The sequence below is a fragment of the Otolemur garnettii genome, unplaced genomic scaffold (genome assembly GCF_000181295.1).
Source record: "Otolemur garnettii isolate 467f Iridium unplaced genomic scaffold, OtoGar3 scaffold00012, whole genome shotgun sequence".
Lineage (NCBI taxonomy): Eukaryota > Metazoa > Chordata > Mammalia > Primates > Galagidae > Otolemur > Otolemur garnettii.
In genome coordinates this window covers 26,774,993-26,797,615 of record NW_003852407.1, presented here as the reverse complement: position 1 = coordinate 26,797,615, position 22,623 = coordinate 26,774,993, and the positions used below count along the sequence as shown (strand labels likewise).

Below are 22,623 nucleotides of genomic sequence, written 5' to 3'. Positions count from 1 at the left end.
GGCTGGGGATTCAAACCCGCCACCTTAGGTGTATGTGGCTGGCACCTTAGCCGCTTGAGCCACAGGCGCCAAGCCGTTAGTTTTCAATATTAAAGAAAAGCCATGATTAAGGGTGAGTACAATTTTCACATGAATTGTTTGGATAAGACACAAAGACTTCAAATAAACTTCTTGATTAGGCTTGGCACCTGTGGCTCAAGTGGCTAAAGCACCAGCCACGTATACCTAAGGCAGCAGGTTCGAATCCAGCCCAGGCCCGCCAAACAACAATGATGGCTGCAACCAAAAAATGGCCTTGTGGCCATCCAGCAATTTCACCTGTGTTCCCACCAGACTGGTACCATGTATGTGTTAAATAAATTAAAGGTTGTCTTTACTCTAGAGACTGGTAGGCCTTCCAGGTTAACTGTTAGGTAGTTTCATGCTCTCAACAGAATTAGTCCTGAACTCAAAGAAGCTGACAGCAACTACAGAGTGATCAGAAAAGACACTGCTAGCCACGTAATTTGCGATGGTAAACTGCAAGGGATGACCATCAATAAGCATATTTAGAGAACAAAATCCCAATAAAAAGACCGTTATTACCTAGTTACTTAAAACTCACGGCTCTTTCAAAAGTACAAAGTGAGACACTTTTGTTGATAAGAAATATACATTAAGTCAAAGAAGTGATGCATACATTTTTTCCAGAACAATAGTTGAGACCAGTTCTGGCCAGAATCATGGTGCAGAAATGAGGTTAGAGTTACACAATCTACAAATATACGAATCAACAAAACTATTTTGTAAAAATTAACAAATAACAACTTCAAAAAGTGATTTCTACAATGACAATAGGGTATATCCTTCCCAGATAACTTTATAAAACATTTTACTACGTGAACACAAGCACGCTCATGTGCCACTGTGTCTGTAAACTTGTGCTGAAACCAGAGAACTGTGGTGTCTGTTACATCTCATTAACTTGGGACAATCTCTAGACCTAAACCATCGAGGGGATAAAAACCTACTAACGTTATGAGGCGGCATAAATGGGTATGTTCAAGGAAACCTGGGTCTTAACAGAAGCCTTTGTTTAAATTTAACTAAATTATGTCAACAGGCTGGCAATATTACCATTCATTCTTAATAAAACCAACCAGATCAAATGACGAGAAACTAAAATAGCACTGGGAGGCAGAGTCCTGAAAGATGCATGAGGAAAAGGGGAGCAGAGCATCGGTTTCGACAGGTCGCAGTTCTGAATAACCTTTCTAAATCACCAAAAAGGACTGATACGTGCCCCTAAAAACATGGATGCTAAACCCAAGGTTTGTATTTTGTTCCTAAAATGACAGATGATAGCTCTTAGAAAGACAAAGGAAAAAGTATGTGAGTTAGATCCTTCCAGGTGACATAGTAATACAACTCCCAATATGGGGGGCGAGAGGGTTATTGAAGACAAAGCATACATTTCTTTATGAACTCACAGCTATTTTATCATAAAAAAGGCAGCAGTGAGAACTGGTAGAGGCCGTCCTACCTGTGCTTCTTGATGCCATTGGAGAGAGCATCTCCACCACCACAATCTTTTCCTTCAGACATTCTGTGTCTTCCACTGCTCAAATGCTCTCCTTCCTCTTCAAAGGAATGTGCTGTAACTGCTTCCAATCTACTCAGGGACTGCTCGGACTCGGAATCTGTGGCAGAGCGGGTTCATAGTTAATGCATTGAACTTGGGCACGAGGCTTCAGTAACAATGGATACCTCCCTTAATGCACCTGGCTTTGAAACTTAAGCAGCCTACTTTGTCCTTCAACAATCCATCCGTTAACTACTCCCTCAGGGATTTCAGAGAACCTGGACCCAAGAAGGCTAACATGGATTTATGAAACAGATGTACGCTTATATAAGCTTTCAATTAAGCAGATCCTATAGAGGAAAAGCGATCTCCTGAGATTACCTAATTCCTCAAGAAATCATTTTCATCTGTTGCCCCCCAAATTTCCATCTCTGTCTTCCACCATTCCATTTTTTTAACCACAAATAATGAAAAGGCTATGGCAGCTGTCTTTATGAGAAGTTTAAACTATATCCACTACAACAGACACAAATGGGAAGGTAATTTTAAAATATTTTTTAAAATACTTGGTCCAGTATGATACCATTTAATTCCTCAAAGCTAAATCCTAAAGTGTCCATATACTAACTGTCAGGCAGGGATCCTGAAGATGGAAATGCCACGTTCCCAAGTGGCTACTTGTTCAGTGTGGTGTCACCTTCCTGTTCGGAATAGTAAGGCACTCATTTTTGTCTGACACTCTACATTTGCAGGCACTTTTGCATTCTTCATCTCTTTTAAGCAACTTCAGGATGCTTTGGTGAAAGGGAGGCAGGACTATGTGGTTATTAACAAAAGTGCTCATGGTCTCCAGGCTTGTGAGTGGGGGAACCGCTATGTGAACCCAGGCTTTCTGACTCCATGTTTAACACAGCATGTATTTCAGCTCAAAACAGTAGTCATTTCCTCTCCATGAAACTTTAAATAGTGGCCAAGTTTTAATTAAAATAGAAATTCAAGACAACCTACAACTTCCCATCTTAAGCAGATGATGATTCACTCACCTGCTCTCAGCTCTAGGCAAGACTCTGACACACAGCTTAGCAAACTTCCTCAGATACACTTACTAACAATCTACTAAGTATGTATTACAGCTAAAGTGGCCAACAAAGAAAATATCTCAGTGCTCCCCCTCCCCCAACTACCGTGCTCTATAATTAAGCAAAAATCATGGAACCTTCCTGTTATCATATAAGGTTGATTCAGAAGAACAACAAACTGTCGGACAATCCATCTTGCAGGCTGGACAACACACCTTGACCTCGTAGCTAGACCTTCTGAGTAAGTTATTTGCAGAAAGACTTGCAATGTTAGAAAAATTATTTTTCTGGGCTCGGCGCCTGTGGCTCAAGTGGCTAGGGCGCCAGCCACATACACTGGAGCTGGCGGGTTCAAATGCAGCCCTGGCCTGCCAAACAATGACAACACAACAAAAAAATAGCCGAGCATTGTGGTGGGCACCTGTAATCCCAGCTACTTGGGAGGCTGAGGCAAGAGAATCGCTTAAGCCCAGGAGTTGTAGGTTGCTGTGAGCTGTGACACCACGGCACTGTACCCAGGGCGACAGCTTGAGACTCCGTCTCAAAAAAAAAAAAAAGAAAAAAAAGAAAATTATTTTTCTGTAAATATAACTTTAATGTAATTTGTGAAAATATAGCTTGCCCTGTCATAAACCTTATGGCAAAGAAACAGATATTTTAATAATATATTTAAAGAAACATTTATTTTTCATTATCAGTTTTGGCAGACCAAAAGAAATAAACTTTTATTGAAAAAAACAAAAGACAACTGGAATAGCTAATAATAGGATGACAGTCACCTGTCAGATTAAATAAGTAATTTTTAAAATTATATTTATAAAAAGTTGAGTACAATAGAAAATTAAAACTTTTTTTTTAATTTCAGGTTAAGGTGAGGGTACAAACAACCAGGTTTGTTTGATTGTGTTTGGTGATTTGATGTTGTTAGGTAGAGTCCCTCTTGTGGTTATGTCCCACACTCAAAAGGTGCCGAACACCCCCACCCTGGGCCCGTTCAGCAGGAGCACGCCACCCTCTTGTTACCCCTCCCCCCAACTTGAACTGAAATGAGTTTTTCTCTTACATGGGTGTGTATTAGATTGTCTACTGGCTTTGTGTTAGGACTGAGTACATTGGATACTTGCTTTTCCATTCTTGTGATACTTTACTAAGAGGAATGTGTTTCAGCTCCATCCAGGATAATACAAAGATGTAAGGTCACCATCTTTTCATGGCTGAATAGTATTCCATGGTGAGCATATACTACAACTTGTTAACCCATTCCTGAGTTGATGGGCATTTAGGTTGTTTGCACATCTTGGCAACTGCAAATTGAGCTGCGATAAACAATCTAATGCAAATGTCCTTATGATAAAATGATTTTTTTTTCTTCTAAGTAGATGCCTAGTAGTGGGATTGTGGGGCCAAATGGAGGTCTAATTTGAGTTCTTTGAGGATTCTCCATACTTAAATTAAAGCTTTTAACATAATGCTAACTCAAAAAGTCAGGATACTGTTTAGAACTCTAGAATGCAAGCAAAGAAATACTTTTCCTTTGCATTAAAGAAAGACCAGTCTGGTTCAGGTAAGCAGAGATATGAACAAACAAAAGCAGTAAAATTACAGTCGTCTGTTTGGGGCACACGAGACAAAGAGGGGATCAGTCAATTTTCTGGAGTAAACAGAGGGATGCCAGGAAAGGCTATAAGGCAGGGATGGTGCTAAGGGCAAGTCCTGAACAACTGGAAGTGGTGCTCACTCAGAGGTGAGAGAGGTCCCGAGGGGGCAGCAGGACACAGCCTGAGTTAAGGATAAAAACCAATCTGGGGCCAGTGGGCAGGGGCAGTTCTTTACTTCTGTATTTTAAAATCTGCTTCATATAAAAAAAAAACTAAGAATTTGAAAAGTCAAACAAAATAATTGTGCCTGTAATGGTTAGGATTAAGATGCATTGTTAATTTGTAACTTAGATGTCATGAAAACCAAAACCCCTGAAGCAAAAATCCTCAAGAGATACATAATCCCAAGGCTGAGATAGGCCTATCTAAAAAGAAATTTAACAAAACGCAGATACACAGTAAAACACTAAACAAGAAGCAGTATGAGCTTCTATACGCAAAGACAGACTTTTCCCTAAACAAGATTTCAACTTAGTGAATACACAGGCTGAAGGCCCATAAGCTACCTGTGCCTGTTTCAGTCCCTCCAAGAACACCCGCATGGCCTGCTACGTGTACCTGGGACACCACCATCAGATGGCAGGGCAGACCCTCTTCCTCCACGGCCAGCAGCGCAGGACTCCCTTCCTCACCCCACTCCCTCCCCAGAGACGGAGCTCTTCTACTCTGTCTCCCTGTTCCTACACCTCTCCTGCTCCCGCCTCCAGTACTCCTGCCAACCTCCTCCCAAACCCTTCCCTGCTCTACAGTAATCAGGCTATGTCCATCCTTCCCTGAAGGGCTCTGACAAAGGTCGCTGATTGCCCCCACACTGCAAAGGCCAATAGTCATTTATTAATTCTCCATTGGCTCCTTCATTCCTTCTTCCTTGTATCACCTGCAAGGCATGTAGATTCAAAGAACCACGAGCCTGGTCCCTGACCATGGTCTAGCAGTAGCAGACTGTCCTGTGAAGACATGAGTTCAGTAAATTTTCCAAGGTGCAAAGACAGAAGTCTGAATGAGGGCAGGGGACAAAAAGGCAGCATCGATCAACTTTATAGAGTGGAGAACAGAGCATCAGGGAAGGATTTGGGTGATGATGGAGTCAGGTATGCTGACCAGGAGGAGGAGAGGAGGGAGAGGAGGAAAAAACTACGATCCAGGGACTATCTGAGCAACAGGAACAGCAAGGTCCACTGCAGAAAGGAACGAAGCACTCAGTAAAGGGCCAGGGAAGACTCAGGGTGGGAGTGAGGGGTGAGGCCATGAGTCTGACTTCGTAAGATCTGTACAAGCCAAAGGCAGACAATGAGACAAAGAAAATACAAAATGAAGCAATGCCTGAGGTCGTTCCTAATACCCACGATGAGGTTCTGCACACTCACTAGAGATAAGTCATCATCTCTGAGCTTTGCAGCTTCAAAGGTAACGAAGGAAACATGACCGATTATGTGATTTATCACGCCCTTGAGATAAAAACTGACTAGCAGCTTAAAAATGAAACCTCAGTGACTTCTACAACTATGAACTGAGAGACATCAAATACTTGTAAGTGTGACAGAAAGACAAATCTCACATGGTCTCACTTACATGTAGGAGCTCATAGTAAAAACAACTGCTGATGTGGAAACAGAGAGGAGAATGATCTTAGGAGAGGCAGGGAAGGATAACGGGGAGGGATAAAGGAGGGATGGTCAATCTGTACAAATACACAGGCAGAATGAACAATGTATCTGACAGCACAACAAAGTGACTCTAAACAACAAGTGAGGGTGGAAGGGAATGTTTCTAACACAAAGAAATGGTAAATGCCTGAAGTGATGAAGGCCTCAGTGACCCTGCCTGGATGAATTCACACTGGATGCCTATACAAAACATTGTATGCACCCTACAAAGATATATAACTATTATGTACCCATAATATTTAAACATTAAAAAGTGTGTTTAAATACACGTAACATGAAATAGCTTGGTTTGCTTTCTTGGTAACACAGAACAACCTTAACAGGTTATACCTTCACAGCCTTGGTCACACCGGTCTGTCTGTCTCCAGTGTAATGCTGTTTCCTACGGAAGTCCACAGTTCTAGGATATTTAAATTCAAACATGTTTAGCTAAATACCAAAGAGGACACAGCCACTGTGGAGGTTTACTGATCGAAGTCAAAGCCCACCCACAGAACTAACTTTCACATGTCCCAGTAAAATAAATGAGTGCTAGATCTCAGTGCCTCTGAGGTGATAATTTAGTCTTACAACTGTGGGCTCATTCATTTGCCCACACACATCAAATGTGCCAAGACTTATCTACTAACCAATGATCCTGGGCAATTTATTATTGCCTTAATGGGAAGCATAAAGTAATAAGAAGAATATGCTTAATACCTCCCCTGTGCTGGTAACAGCGCTCTCTGATTGCAGCATAAGGACAATTTAATACTCAAGCTTTCAAACATACAAACAAGGGGAGAGACAAATGAGGAGTTAGTGCTTAATGGGTCTGGAATGACAAAAAAGTTCTGGGGATGGATGGTGGTGATGGTTGCACATTAATCCCACTGAACTGTACTCTTAAAAATGGCTAAGACAGGGGTGGGGGTGGTACCTGTGGCTCAAAGGAGTAGGGCGCCAGCCCCATACACCAGAGGTGGCAGGTTCAAACCCAGCCCCAGCCAAAAACTACAAAAAAAAAAAAAAAAGGCTAAGACGGTAAATTTTATGTTATGCATATTTTACTGTAATAAAGACAATTAACAATAATAAATCAAAAACAGAAACCCAAGCATACAGATGAAAACCTGTCAATCCAAACTAAAGAGCTATCACCTCGGTTCCATGAAGCATATTCTGGTCCTGTAGACCTCACCTCAATGCCAAGAACAAATGATAACCATGTGGAAGCAAAATTGGTTGGTTTTTCTTCAGATGTGTTTTTAAATGTAGCAGAAGAAACTTATTTTAACAATATACATAGCTAGACAATGTTAGCCTTTCATTATTCTTTTTATTTCCCACTGCATTTTCCCCTGACAAATACATATATTTCTATAATAAACAAAGCTACCTAAAATTGTCAGGATACTTCACTGACCCCTGGAACAGGTTTTTTTTTCTTTTTGGATAGTCTGCACATTTAATCACTTAAAAACCTCTAACATTATTTCGTGTCCATTAAATAGAAGCAACAATACTAGGCCTGTTTAAATTACAAGAAAAGAAAACATTATGCACCAACCCAGGATCTTACAAAACCAGCTGGGCTGGCCAGGATGGGGTGGAGGATGGGAGAGGATGGGAGAGGAGGGGGCAGCCCTGGGCAGGTGGCCAGGTACTGGGAACTGGCTAGGAAAGAGGACAAGAAAGGTGTTCCCAGATGGGAGGGGACTGATTGTCCTAATGGGAGGGGTGCAAAAGGCACGTCAGAAGAGGGGATGTGGGGCACGGCAGGTCAGTGCTTTTTCCACCAGGGCACAGTGCTGGAAGGGCTCGGTGCCACCACCTGCCCACCCCTGGCACTTGGAGAGCCAGTGACCCGTGAGCCCTTGGTACAATGAGCCCCACATGAAACACAGAGGTCAGCCTGCCCCTCTCACCTGACCCCTCCTTCCTCAACCCTGCCTGTCAGGCCTGCCTTTCAGCAGGTGGGGCTCAGCTGCTCCTCATGCCTCAGCAACATGCTACAGCCCCACACCCCAGGGCCAGGGCAGCCCGGGGAGGAGTAGAGTAGATGGTGGGTATGAGAAGGTGGGTGGTCCAGCTGCTACCCCGTTAAAAATACAAAAAAAACAAACAAAAAAAACCATCAGCATCTAAACTGAAATAATCACAAAGTGAAAATATATCCTAAAACAGCCCCTGAGAGTAAGGGATTTATGAAATAGCCCTACATTATTTACTGAACTTTTGATAGGCAATTAGAAAACTCTTTACAGCCCTGAATGATGACAGGAAATGGAATAACTTGATATGTACTCACTTGTGGGTTTGTTTATTCCTGTTTATTCCAAAAGGATTCAGATGAGTTAATTGTTAATTGTACATATTTTAGAGAAAAAGTATCAGCACCAGAGGTAGAATATCTACCTAATTTCTCAATTAACACAGTAGTATGAACACATTAATTGCCTTTATAACAATATGCCTGTATTTAACTCATGCAGGTTTTGAGCCCATGGCCTTCAGAAGCTGTGAAACCTCTGCTCATTGTCTTCACTGTCAATCGGCAGATCTGCCCCACCTCCTGTGGCCCTGCTCCAGCCCAAGCCTGTATTCTCTTACCACCAACTTCCAATCTCATATTTCACTTTGAATGTTTTTGTCTGAGTGCTCCTTGAAGGAAATCAATAAGAACCATATGGTGTAACACTGTTGCTCATACTTATGGGGTATGATTCAGAGGTCCTCATCCTAGACCACCCAAGGTCCACTCTACATACAGCTAAGTACTTGTGGAATCACAAAAGACTCAGTTCTCAGAAACAAATTCAATAAGTATGCCATGAGTGACATACAACTCACGTGGTGTGCACTGTAAAAAGTGCTACATGAGTTGCATATAACTCTCACACAGGAAACAAAAAACAAATTTTTCATTAAATTAGAAAGGATTATTTTGTTTTCAGAGTTTTCATTCTATTTTTGTAATAAATGGCTAAAAAAATCCACAAAATTTATTTTAATGTAACAAGTCTCCAATAACCCAGATTATTAAAGTTCTTCTCTATGTTAGGCCTTATAATTATTTTAAGCATATTTCAGATTGAACACAGTCCTCTTTCTTGTCAAAATAACATGGAAGCCAATGGCTGCCATCGGGTTACCATGACTTTACTTTAGAATTAGGAGGATCCTAACACCTATGCTACTTTTTTGAATGAGCTAACTTTTCAGGTGCTGATTTATTAATTTTTCCTTCTATTAAAAGGCTGAAAAACAGATGCCAGAAAGTTCAAAATATCAACGTGCCAGTAACGCTTGTAAGTTATCCTGATAAGCACTTTTTTAACATGACCTTTGGAAATCAGTCTGAGAACAAAGAGTACAAAGAGCAAGACGTGGCCAAGTCACTCTTCCTCTTGTTACTCTAGGTAGCAAAAAACGGCCAGGAAATGCGGACATGCTCAATTTAATACCTTTATTGTTCAGGGTTTCCCACGCACTAGCCATGTTCTAAAACGTCCAAAATAACCCAAGGTGCACCTTAAAATACCAGGGCTACGTGTTTATTTGGCCTTAAGGTACAGTTACATAAACTCAGAAATATGAAGGACACAAAGAAAATAAACAAAAACTTACCATATCTAAAATAAATTACCAACTAAAATCAGGATGGATCCAGAAGCCTGCCACAGTAATGTGCTAAGGAAGTTACAAAAACTTGAAACAGTGTCTTGGCAGCAGGCAACCAGAGTGAGAGACATTCTAGACTTATCTTCCCTGATTGATGCCCAAGGTCAAAATCGACCAAATGGCACAGTGTTGCTTGTGACAGAGTTTCTTAAAACTTTTGGCTTGTATCCAAGCATCTAAATTTACTGTTTTCTACAACTTGCAAAATCTGCACATGTAATTTGAGACGGAGAATTATACAAACCACAGTGTGTGGGCTACCGGAACTCTTGTATCTATCTATTTTAGACTACTAAAGCCAGAGCTTCCCAATTTATCTTGCTAACATCCTTTTTCAGCGTTATTTCAGGAAGGTCACATATGTATTCACTCTACAAAAAAATAGTTCTAGAACTACAGGCCAGTTACAAAATAATCCATGTTTAGAAAACAAAATATTTTCACGTGACTTCAATTTAACGAATCAACATTTACTAAGTGTTGACCACACACCAGGTAAAGTGCTAGTTGCTGAAATAGTTTACAAAGAGTAATGAGAATGCCCATATGAATAATGAAACATAAATATAGAAATCTAGTCAGGCAAGGAGGGGGGAAGGGAGAGGAGTGGGGAGGAAGGAGGGCAATTGGTGGGTTCTCACCTAATGTGCACAACGTGAGGGTGTTCAGCACGCCCCCGGGTGAAGGGCTCAACTACAACTTGAACTTTACCTTAGAAATGAAAACAACGTAACCTAAACATTTGTACCCTCATATTAATTTGAAATTTAAAAAAGAATTAACGAGGTATGGCTGGTGCCCTCCACATTTTCAAAGTGCAAGACACATACAGAGATGTGCCTATAAACTAAGTGGTTGGGGGGTGGGGGAGAAGAAAGTGCAGAGAACAGGGTCCTGTTTCCAGGCAGAGATGACATCTGAGCTGCCCTGGGGAGGACGAATGAGGCTTTAAGGCAGGGAGTGAGAACACCAGGTGCCAGGAGAAGGAAAATCAGCACCAAGGCCTGAAAGAACAAGGTTTGTGGTCAAGATTATTTCTGGCACAGCTAGAACGGAGGGTGGCCAGAGGGAAAAGCCAAGGGCCTCAGAAATAAGGCATAAAAGTGGGTCAGATTTCAGAGTTTGGGCTTTGACCATGGGTGATGGAGCGTCAGTGGGCATTTTTCCAGAGACTGAAGATCAGGTTTACACTTCACAGAAAGCCCTAATGTATCACTTCCCATGGCCACTGTAACAACTATGACAAATTTGGGGTTTTAAAAGCACAGAAATTTAATGTCTCATAATTCTGGAGTCCAGAAGTACAAAAATACTCATCATCACCACTCCCATCTCTGTCGCCATCGTCACATCAGCTTCTCTTTTCTGTCTAGTCTCCTGCTTTTATCATTTAAGGTTGCTGGTGATGGCATTTAGGTCCCACCTGGATGTGCTATGACAATCATCTCATCTCAGAAGCCTTAAGGGAATCACAACCACAAAGATCTTGTCTTCTAAGGAAGGTAATACTTCCAGGTTCTGGGGATTAGGACATGGACGTATGTTTGGGGGCCATTTCTCAGTCTACCAGCCCCGACTATATGCAGTGGAAAAGACAGCTCACAGGGACAAAAAGCAGCACCAGAGAAGCCTGCCAGGAAGGCCCGTCACAGTCTGCGGGGTCAAAAGGAGGGGGAGGTTGGACTGAGGCACTGGGAATGAATACTGAGGGAGAAAATGCAGGGGAGAAGCGAGGCTAGACGCCGAGGTTCCACAGAGGGTATGGGAGAAGGGAGCAAAGCAGTGGTCCCAGGGGCTGGTTCCCTGGAAGGTAATTTTCCATGGACTAGGGAAGGGGGAGATGGTTTCAGGATGATCAAGGGCATTACATTTGTTCTGCTCTTTATTTCTGTTATTATTACACTGTAATAAATAATGATATAGCTCACAATAGTGCAGAGTCAGAGGGAGCCCTGAGCTTGTTTTCCTGCAACTAGACGGTCCTCACACTGGCATCACCACCTCAGCTCCGCCTCTGACCATCAGCCATTAGATTCTCAGGAGGGATGGACAACCCACATCCTTCGTATGCGCAGTTCACAGAAGGGTTTGTGCTCCTGTGAGAATCTAAGACCCTGCTGACCTGACAGGAGGCAGAGCTCAATCGTGATACCAAACGATGAGGAGTAGCTGTAAATACAAATGAGACTCCCTCACGTATCACCTCCCAACAGGCCATGGACTGGTACTGGTCTGTAGCCCGGGGCTGGGGACCGCAGGGGTAAAGGATGATTCACACACCTGCAGCCTCCACAACGTGTGAGTGGCAGTGCCACGAACCAGAGCAGGACTACAGAAAGAGGCAGAACAGGAGACCAACGCTCAATTTACACCACACAAGACTTTAAGATGCTGTGTGCCAAGTAGGAATTTTCAGTAAATAAATGGGAATCCTAAGGATCTTCCTCCACAAGGCACTTCCCTAAGTTTGCTCCATTTTGCCCTAAAATGCATCTTAAAATATTTACTGCCTCCACTTCTCTGGAAGTTCCCCTATCTGGCCAAGTGGCAGGGCTAGCAAGAAGCAAAAAGTCACACAACTAATACAGAACTTCAGGAGAAGTGCTAAGGCACCGTGTGCAAAAAGAGCTGCTGGGGGATTTGGTCAAGTGGGGACAGTCAGCCAGGCTTCCTGGGAGCAGCCCCTGCCCCCACAGCAGAGCTCAGAAGGATGTGTGTCCTCCACAGCAATCAAGGGAGAGAGTGAAACTTCCCTTTCTCAAAGACATCTGCTCTTGTGCAAGCCCTTGTCGTCCCACTTAGGACCCCAAGACCCCAAATCAACCTCTACTCTAAAATACAAGTACTCTACTAGAATGTGAACTTCTGAGTAGGGAGCACGCTTTTTCTCTTTGACTTGCCAATTCTTAGTATAATGCAAGCACACTGTAAGAATGCCAAAATGTTTACTAAGGGAATGAAACTTTCCAAAGCACTAATCTGCCATGACCCCACGTACTCCTGCAGGCTCCCTACCATCTATACACGCAAATGCAAATTCTTCAGGACAATCTTATAACAAGACTCATCACAAGCTGGTCCTAAACACCCGCTTGGCTTTATCTCTTGTCCCTGCCCTCAACATCCAAAACAGTCACACACACACACACCCGCTTCAGCCACACCCGCTTTCAGGATAGATTTGAAAACAATGTTCTCCTCTGCACGTGTTTCCTTCCCCCAGAAGAAATTCTCCCTGCATCTTATCTGTCTGAAGGGCTCTAACTGACCTTTCAAAACACTCCTTAAATGCTTTTTTTTTTTTAAAAGAGACAAGAGTCTCACTTTGTTGCCCTCAGTAGAGTGCTGTGGCGTCACAGCTCACAGCAACCTCCAGCTCTTTGGCTTAGGTGATTCTCTTGCCTCAGCCTCCCGAGTAGCTGGGACTACAGGCGCCTGCCACAACACCTAGCTATTTTTTTGTTGCAGTTTGGCCGAGGCGGGTTCAAACCCTCCACTCTCCGTATAGGGAGCCGGCACCCTACTCACTGAGCCACAGGCGCTGCCCCAAATGCTGTTTATTCTGTGATGCTTTCTCCAGTTTTTCAGCTGCCTCTCCTCTGAATTCCTGTTAAAATACCTGGGCTATGCACTTGTCTGTCCAATAGATATATATCACACACCTCTTTCTTTGTCTGGCACTATTTCAGGGAAAAAAATACATCATTTCCCTCCTTTAACAGAAAGCTAGTATTTATGTCATGAGAGAACTAATAAACAAATACGTACTATGTGAGAGGCACTATTTCCAAAAAAAATTATCATTACAAGGCAAGGAAAAGGATAGAAAAGGACAGGGTAAAGGTCTCCCTGAGCAGGAAAATGAAGGGATGGGGAGCCAGCCTTGCAGGGACCTGGGCTGAGAATGCTCCAGGGGGAGGAAGTCACAGGGAGCAGAGACCTGTAGGAGGGAGGCGCTCAGAAGGCCAAGAGCTAGTGGGGCGCAGGGAGCCATCAGGGCATCTGTGTAGAGAATCAACGGGTACTGATTCACATTTTGAAAAGGGCATCCTGAATTCAGTGTGGAAAATGCTGGGGGAAGTTGCAAGCAGAGACTTAGTTAGAAAGCTAAGTAACAACCCAAGCAAGAGGTGGCAGGGCTGAGGCCTGGGTGATGGCAAGAAATTAGGAGACCTGGCCAGATCTTCTGTATTCTGGAGGTGGACCTGACAGGATCTGGTGATGAACTGAATGTGGGGTATGAGAGAAAAAAAAATAAAAGCATCTGTGATGGATAATCCAAGGTTCTCAGCCTTGGCCTAAGTAACTCGAAAGATTACAGAGGGGGCAGCCTTGTGACTAGAAATCAAAGTTCTCTTCTGGAAATTTTAAGACATTTAAGAGACCCCATTAGACACTTAAATAAGCATGTTGAGCAGATACTTAGATATGAATCTGACCTCCGGGGGAAGAATGAGCCTGGAGATACAAAACCAACGGAATAACAGGATAGATGAGGTTTAAAGGCACAAGACATGAAGAGGTCATCTAAGACAACGCTGCTCAGGCTTAATGAGCCTCAAATCGCCTAGGGATTTGCAAAGCTGGGATTTCCAAAGCTGCAGGTTCTTACTCACCAGGTCTGAGTTCTTCACTTCCAATACACTCCTGGTTATGCCAATGTTACTGGCCCACAGACAAAGCCTCAGTACCAAACGTTAGGGAGAAAAGATGAGCAAAACAAAGTGAGAGGATCAAGTGAGAGCAGAATTTTAGAAGCCAAGTATATATATAAAGTGTTCCGAGGAGGAGGCCGTAATTGACAGCGTTAAGTGCTGGTGAGCAGGGAGAAAGAAGGAAACTGAGACAGGAGGCTCCACCAACACGGAGGGACCCGTCCCCAGAAACCACAGCGCCACGGAGGAACTAATGGAGAATGCTCACGGAGGGCATGGGGAAGGAACGGGGTATGGGGTCAAAGGTTTAGTTTTCTTTTTAAGGAAAGATATGCTGAGGAACTCTTGACTACCTGGCAGGCAGAGGGAACCGCCCGCATGATGCCCTGGTGTGGGCGAGAGGGGCTGAGAGGCATGAGCACAGGGTCTGGCCTCAGTCAGGGATAACATTCATCTTGTTCATCAAGGCAGGGTATAGGGACACATGCTCATGTGCTGGTGGCTTTCCAAGTAGAAAGAGGAATTCTCAGTGACACAAACAATGTCCTCAGATGGAGCAGGATGAAAGAAAAAATATTAGAAATGTTAGGTGAGGTAGGAAGTAAGAAATCAGCATGTAGAAATCAGTGACAAGAGAAACGTTAACAGCCCTGCTGGGCAGCAGCCAAGAGAAGGAAACAGTGAGGCCCTGCAGCACGGGCTTGTGTGTGTCTCCAGCCTCAGCGAGCTGCCTGAGGACTGGCGTGGAAGGGGAGCAGAACAGACTAGAGTTTGCCAGGTGAGTGCGAGCAGGGACAGTGAGCAGGAAGGTGACCGTGTGATGCCTCACACAGCCTAAGCCTGGTGAGGAGAGACACAGAGAGGTATAGCAGATGCCTAGGGGTGATCAAAGAAATGCTGGAGCAGGGTTTAGAAAAAGGGGGCCGAAAACAGGAGGCAGGGGTCATGCTGCAGGATGAAAGAAACTCAGATTACAGAGAAGACAGTCACCGGGAAAGGTAAGTTCTAGGATAGTGGTTCTCAACCATCCTAATGTCGCGATGTATTTTCATTGTTACAAAGGGGTCGCGACCCACAGGTTGAGAACCGCTGCTCTAGAGTCTGACATCTTGGGAGTGAGTAGCTGCACAGGGCTGAAGGACCAGATCCCTTTTCACTTTACACTGCCCTTATCTACCAAGCACCGGCCTCTTCCCCTGGGTTACAAACACACTGATTTCTGGCACTGGATCTCTTTAGCTTGGTATCCCCATGCCTAACAAAGCACCTGTTATAGGGAGCACTCCAGAAGAGTGTTTGGTTAACAAAATCCAAAATCCTCTCAATGCCCAGACAATACAAAATGCACATCTTTTATTTATTTATTTATTTTGAGACAGAGTCTCACTCTGTACACTATGTAGAGTGCCATGGCATCATAGCTCACAACAACCTCAAAGTCTTAGGCTGAAAGGATCCTCTTGCCTCAGTGTCCTGAGTAAGCTGGGACTACAGGCATGTGACACTACGCCCAGCTGGGTTTTTCTATTTTTAGCAGAGACAAGATCTTGCTCTTGCTCAGGCACAGTCACATGGTTTTACAGTAAATATTAAAGAATAATAAATAAAATGTTATTTATTGAGTTATTAAAACCTTTTTTAAAAATGAAGAGGATCCCAGAAAGTCAACTCAAAATGTAAAGAATATATTTCATTCACTCCTGTGTACCTAAAACACACGAGTAAGCTACTGTGTAATTATTTAACATTATAAACATATAACTAGATGAAGAGTCCCTTCCACTACTGTGACACCCTCGGGAATGTTGTGCTATATACTACATGCAGAGCGTGTTTCACATTCATTGTCTAATTCTCAATTTGGTATCCCAACACCTGGACCAGTACAGGCCCACGGTCCGTTAGGAACTGAGCCCCACAGCAGGTGGTGAGCAGTGGGCACGTGAGGGAAGCTCCAGCAGTCCTTATAGCTGCTCCCATCACCCACATGGCCACCTGAGTTCTGCCTCCTGTTAGATCAGCAGCAGCATTAGATTCTCTCAAAGGAGAACAAACCCTATTGTATCCTGTACACGCGAAGGACCTCGGTTGTGAACTCCTTATGAGAATCTGACACCTGATGATCTGAGGTGGAGATGTAATGTGCTTGAATGATCATGAAACTATCCCCTTCTCTTCCCCCAGGCCACGGAAAAATTGTCTTCCAGGAAAGTGGTCCCTGTTGCCAAAAAGGGTGGAGACCACTGCTATTGCTAAACATTCTATCAACTAATTAATAACCTGTTTTGTACTAGGTAGTAGAAATATAAAAGTTAATACAAGGTTTCTGCCTGTACACAACACACAGTGTTGTTTGGGAGATGAGGAAGAAATACATTAAAAGTTATGTCAGATTAAAAGCAAGAATGAAGCAGCATATGTAACTAATAACTATAAAAGGGATACTAGAGGACTGGGCGCAGCGGCTCACACCGGTAATCCTAGCGCTCTGTGAGGCTGAGGTGGATCGCCTGAGGTCAGGAGTTCGAGATCAGTCTGAGCAAGCGCGAGACCCAATTCTCTCCAAAATAGAAAAAATTAGGCAGGCATGGTGGTGTGTGCCTATAGTCCCAGTTACTTGGAAGACTGAGGCAGGAGGATCACTTGAGCCCAGGATTTTGAGGCTGCAGTGAGCTGTGATGATGCCATGGCACCCTAAGGCAACATAGCAAGACCTTATCTCAGAAAAAAAGGAGGGTAAGGTAGGGAGCAACAGAGATATAAATGTTAGGAATACAGAGGTGGATGAAATCACTAAATCCTGGACAGGTTCAGATGAAAAGAGATAAAGGAAAAGAACAGATAAGAAACATAAAACTATTTCAAAAACAAACTATAAAAGGAGAAATTACTGGGCCTGGGCATATAAGACAGTGTGAGCTAAATGACCATGATGTACTTTGGAGTTCTTACCAACAACACCAACCGTGACCTTGGTCCAATCCTCTACCTTCTATACATAAAATATAGTGAAGATGTTATCACTTTTCTCAACATTATCTGCTACACTTATTGGATTAACCTTTATTTCACACAGGTCACAACAGTTCCCATGCTACTGTCTTCACATAAAACCAAAATCATTATATTATCACCCCTGTTTTGAAAGTTTCAACTCAAACAGACATAATTTAAAAGATCTACCTTTACAACCGCTGAGAAACGCTAAAACCAGTTTTAACCTCAAGACATAACTATCCACTGGTTTTGCCAGTCTACACTATTGGATTTCATGCATTATTCATGCATATTTCAACCAAAATAGCCTTAAGAGGAAAACCTGGCCAGAAAGCCTTTCCAGAGCAACTGATCTCAACATGTTTCCAAAAAGGAAAGTGAACGCACAGTGAGAGAAACAATACGTCCTGAACTTATAATATTCAAAGAGCAGGAATTTTCCGTGAAACTGCTACTTCAGACTAGTAGCAAAGAATAACAACGATGGAATTATTGACTTAACTGGTAAAAAATGTTTCAAAACTAATTCCTTAGAAGATTATTAGAGACTCATCAAGTCATGCAATTCACTTTCCCCCTCCCCTTAGCCACTTTTCATCTCTCCCTCCTGGTGAGCAGGCTCCCAGCTCCCTGCAGATTCTAAGAACCAACACAATGTATCTTCTCATACCTCCTCATTCCTGCTTCTTCCCTGGCCGCTTGTCCCTCCTCTCTGCTCCCATAGAATTCAAAGTGGTGAATACAGATGCATGAAATCAGCATGAATATCTTGGGCTCTTTGCTGAATACCAATATATTTTTAGGGAGGACAGAAATATCAACAACATTTCTTCAACCACCTGCCTTCAACTAGAACTTAGCAGCTATGATTCTGTGCTCTGTACTTCAGGGATGTAAACAGATATGGTCCCCCCTCCTAAAGAGACAAGTAAAACACAAAGAAAGGCAATAAAAGAGGTGTAAACTGAAGAAATGCCAAAGAAGAAATGAATTTGGCCTGCCCAGTCAGAAAAGACCACCTGGAAGGAGCCGTTTAAGGGCTTTGAGATAGAGGAATATAAAGTACAGTGACACTGATAGGGTAGAAATGTGCAGAAAACCACTTTCTTCTAGAAAGTAGTTCTACAGCTTGATTTTCTGGCAGAATAAAGCTTTTCCACAGAACCAGGTAGCCTCTGGTTTCTCATCAAACCTTTTTTTTCTTCAATATGTCTGACCGTTTAGCCCTTTTCCCAGGAAATGTTCACTTACAATGATATCCAGAATTTTACTTGACATAGCCACTGCATTCTTTAAACACACATGTGCAAAGGAGGACAAAATGTGATGCTTTATTACAGTTTTCTTTTCAAAATAATTTTACACAATGGATCCACGTTGTGAAAAAGAAATCTCTTTGCTTTATAGAATGTCACTAAATCTTCAGTCACTGAGCATACTAGAAAAATAATTTTCTCAAGAGAGCCTGCAGGGCTGGAAAAATTATTATCCTACACTACTGCTCTGTACCAAGGTTTCATCCCCTATATTAGTAAATGTACATTGCTCTGGCTTATTTGAAAAAGCTTAAAGGGACATGGCAACAGGAAACCACATGGGCTTTAGATTAAACAAATAAAAGTACCGTTTCACTATAAAGGAAGTAACATAAGTTAACAACTTTTTAAAAAAAAGATAAAACATTTAGTGAAAATAATTTTAAAATATTTTAAAAGAAGTAAGCGTCCTTAAAATCTTTCTCCACATCTTCTCTATAATTGGATAGGCTTGATTTAATCTATTGTTGTCATTTAAGGGATTGAAATCAAGCTTCCAATGAGACATGGGTTTATACAGTTTCTCATCACTGCTATGTCTGAGCCTGGTGGAAGGGCAGCAGTGTGACAAGAGTGCGGGAAGCAGAGGGAGCAAAGGGACAAGACGAGTGCGAGGACAAGGCACCATTAGGATTATGTCGAGAGCCCTGGAGGACGAAAGGAGTGTGAATTCTGTCCAGAGGATTTTAGGTGGTGGGATGCAATGATGTGATCGTCCTCAGAGGATCCCTGTGGATGGTGGACACACAGTGAACTCCAGCAGGGCAAAGCTGGAGCACAGAGATCAGTTCAGAGGCCAGACGTCAGCTCAGGTGACAACAATGACAGCTAATGTCCTCAGTACACCCAAGGCTGTTTGACATACACAACAAATACTAATTTATTCCTCATGATAATTGTATGACCCATTTGCAGATGAAGAAATGGGGGATATGAAATAACTTCCCCAAGATACAGGAATTGGTGGAGCTATGTTATCGATAGATAGCCTCAGCTCCAGCACCTGCACCTTTAACCCCTCCCCTGCACTAACAGCACACAGAGGACTTCCAGCTATGACGTGAAGGCAGAATGGACAGGTCGTGCTCAGTGTTCCACACAAATGTCATAAACCACTCCTACTTTCTGGCTTTAGGAGATGAAAGAGGGTCCATTTGAGGCCAACCCCATGAGGAATGGCACCTGGGAAGAAGATCAAGAATTCATTTTATACACATCAAGCTGACAGCTGAATATATAAGTCTCCAGCAAGAAATCAGAGCTGGAGACACAAATTTGGAAACTGTGGTATTCAGGATAACAGCTCCTCAAAGGGGTCCATGCTTTACTCTCTGGAACCTGTTAATATGTTACCTCTCCCGGTAAAAGTGACTTTGCAGATACAGGCATTCTCCAGGTTACAAATGAGATAGGTTCTATAGGTTTGTTCTTAAGCTGAGTTTTATGTAAATTAGCTATTACCTGTAACCGCCTCCATTCCTAAGTGCAAGTTGTATATCAGTTGGGTGGTTGTAACTTGGGGAATACCTGTATATGATTAAGCTAAAGCTCTTGAGATGAGGAGACTGTCCTGGATTATTTGGGAGGGCTCAATATAATCACAAGGGTCCTCACCAAGGAAGGATGAAGGTCAGGGTCAGAATCAGAGAGACTGGAAGATGTCACACTGCTAGGTTTAAAGACAAGGATGGGACCTTGAGGCAAGGAATACCAGCAGGTCTCAAACAGCCAGAAAAAGCAAAGAAACTCCCTAGATCCTGTGGTAGGAACGCAGCCCTGCAGAGCCTTTGATTTTAAGGCTTTTGACCTCCAGAACTATAAGAGAATAAATCTGCATTTTTTAAACCACTAACTTTGTGGTAATTCATTATAGCAGTGACAGGAAACTAAGACTGGAATTTCAAGTCAGTATTTAAAGTCATATGGTATTGAAAGAGTCAGTAGAGGAAGCAATAACTAACCAGAAGTATCCTTGAGAGATGGGTACTGAACAAAGGAAGAAGGGACGGCCTTCATTAAGGGGAGTATTTCTTCTTTTGTAGCAGAAGTGAAGAAGGAAGTGGGATGGAGGTTGATGCTCGGAGGCTGTAGTGGGAAGATAAAATCATTCCCAAACATTGGCTTTTAGGATCTCAATGAATTAGGTGGCTGGTTCAACAGCAAATCAAGACTTAAACAAAGGGCATTTGCCTCTTAATTTTAGTGCAATTTCTACACTGTACCAAATGATTCTCAAGACTTGTAGTAGGAAATAGCACACAGAAGGGCTACTATATTTAGGCAAATGTAACAAAACTTAGGTGGGCCATTCAAGGTGAAGAGGAACAAATGCTTAGCATCTGTCCTGCCACCATGGTTAAGTTGTGCTCATCAGCCCAGACTCTTGGACTTGGCCCCAGGAGCTTCTCAACACAGCAATCCACAAGGCAGTAGACACTATAGACCAATCTGAACTAGTACTTGAGATGAAATTTATTTATATAGGGACCACAGAGACTATCATTCTTTTTTTTTTTGCAGTGTTTGGCCAGGGCTGGGCTTGAACCTGCCACTCCTGCTATATGGGGCCGGTGCCCTACTCCTTGAGCCACAGGTGCCACTCTACTATTCTTTTTATCTCCTCCCAGGAGCTAAGAATTTAAAAATGACTGAGGAATAGGAAGAATGGCCACTACAGCTATCAAGAAGAGAACGCTTAAGGAAACTGTGGCACAACTGTATCATGGACTTTTACACAACCTTTAAAAAGAATGTGCTAGAGCTGTAATACTGACAAGAAAGACTTTCGAGACAAATTGTCACATGAAAAAGCAGGTCAGAACAATTATACAGCTACTTCATTTATGATTTTTAAAAGAAATCTCTGTGACTCTTGAAAGAAGTATTGGAGAATCCTCCAAGAACTCAATCAGACCTCCCATTTGATCCTGCAGTCCCACTACTGGGCATCTTCCCGAAGGAAAAACTCATTTTATCATGAGAACATTTGCACTAGATTGTGTATTGCAGCTGAATTTACAATCGCCAAGATGTGGAAACAACCTAAATGCCCATCAACCCAGGACTGGATTAGTAAACTGTGATATATGTACACCATGAAATACTATTCAGTCATAATTGGTGACTTTACATCTTTTGTATTAACCTGGATGGAGCCGAAACACATTCTTCTTAGTAAAGTATCACAAGAATGGAAAAGCAAATATCCAATGTATTAAATATTAAAATGGAGCCAACAGATGATCTAATTCATGCCCATATAAGAGAAAAACTCATTTCAGTTCAAGTTGGGGGGAGGGAGAACCAAAGAGGGAAGAGAGGGGAGGAGGGAGAGGGTTCTGTGTGCTCCCACTCAGTGGGCACAATGTAGGGGTGTAGGACACAACTACAAGAGGGACTGTCACCTGGCGGTCTGTACCCTCACATTAACCTGAAATTTAAAGACACAATTCCCTGGGTCCACAGCACACATATGCGTGAGTACTTCAAAAGGTCTAGAAGACAGCACATCAGGCTGCCAATAAGAGCACCAGGGGAAGAGAAGAGTGATGAGCCAGGATACGGGGTGAAGGGAGAACCTCACAGGATTCTGCATGGACCTATATTGAATTGTGTAGAACATGGGATTTTTAAATTTTTTTCTTTTTTTTTGAGACAGAGTGTGGCTAGAGTACAGTGACATCATGGCTCACAGCAACCTCAAAGCCCTGAGCTCAAGTAATCTTCCCTCCTCTGCCTCATGGAGTGCTAGAATTATAGATGTGAACCACCACACCTGGCTGAATAAACATTTTTTAAGTTTATTTTAAAGAATATAAAAGATAAGCAGCTAAAGTACCTGGGCTCGTCTCTATTCAGATCTCCACGTACTCAGACGCGGAATCCATGTAGCAACTCCCCTTTCGGACGCCGCAGATAGAAGGAAAGCTATTGGACTCCATGAGGGGCGGGCAGTCACTCTCCCCCCCACCTCCCTCAGCTGAGTTAGGGCAGTCACTCTGCCCCCCACCTCCCTCAGCTGAGTTAG

General features: G+C 42.9%; 1 protein-coding gene across 5 annotated transcripts in view; it reads right to left on the bottom strand.

The window, feature by feature from the left end:
- The window catches only part of OSBPL1A (oxysterol binding protein like 1A), a 143,214-nt gene that overhangs the window by 75,166 nt on the left and 45,425 nt on the right, over nt 1-22,623 (bottom strand). For all 5 annotated transcript variants that reach the window (XM_023510208.1, XM_023510209.1, XM_012802073.2 and 2 more), the window contains one exon: nt 1,523-1,679. In XM_023510208.1, coding sequence (XP_023365976.1) covers nt 1,523-1,679 — 157 coding nt within the window. The remainder of the gene's footprint in view (nt 1-1,522; nt 1,680-22,623) is intronic.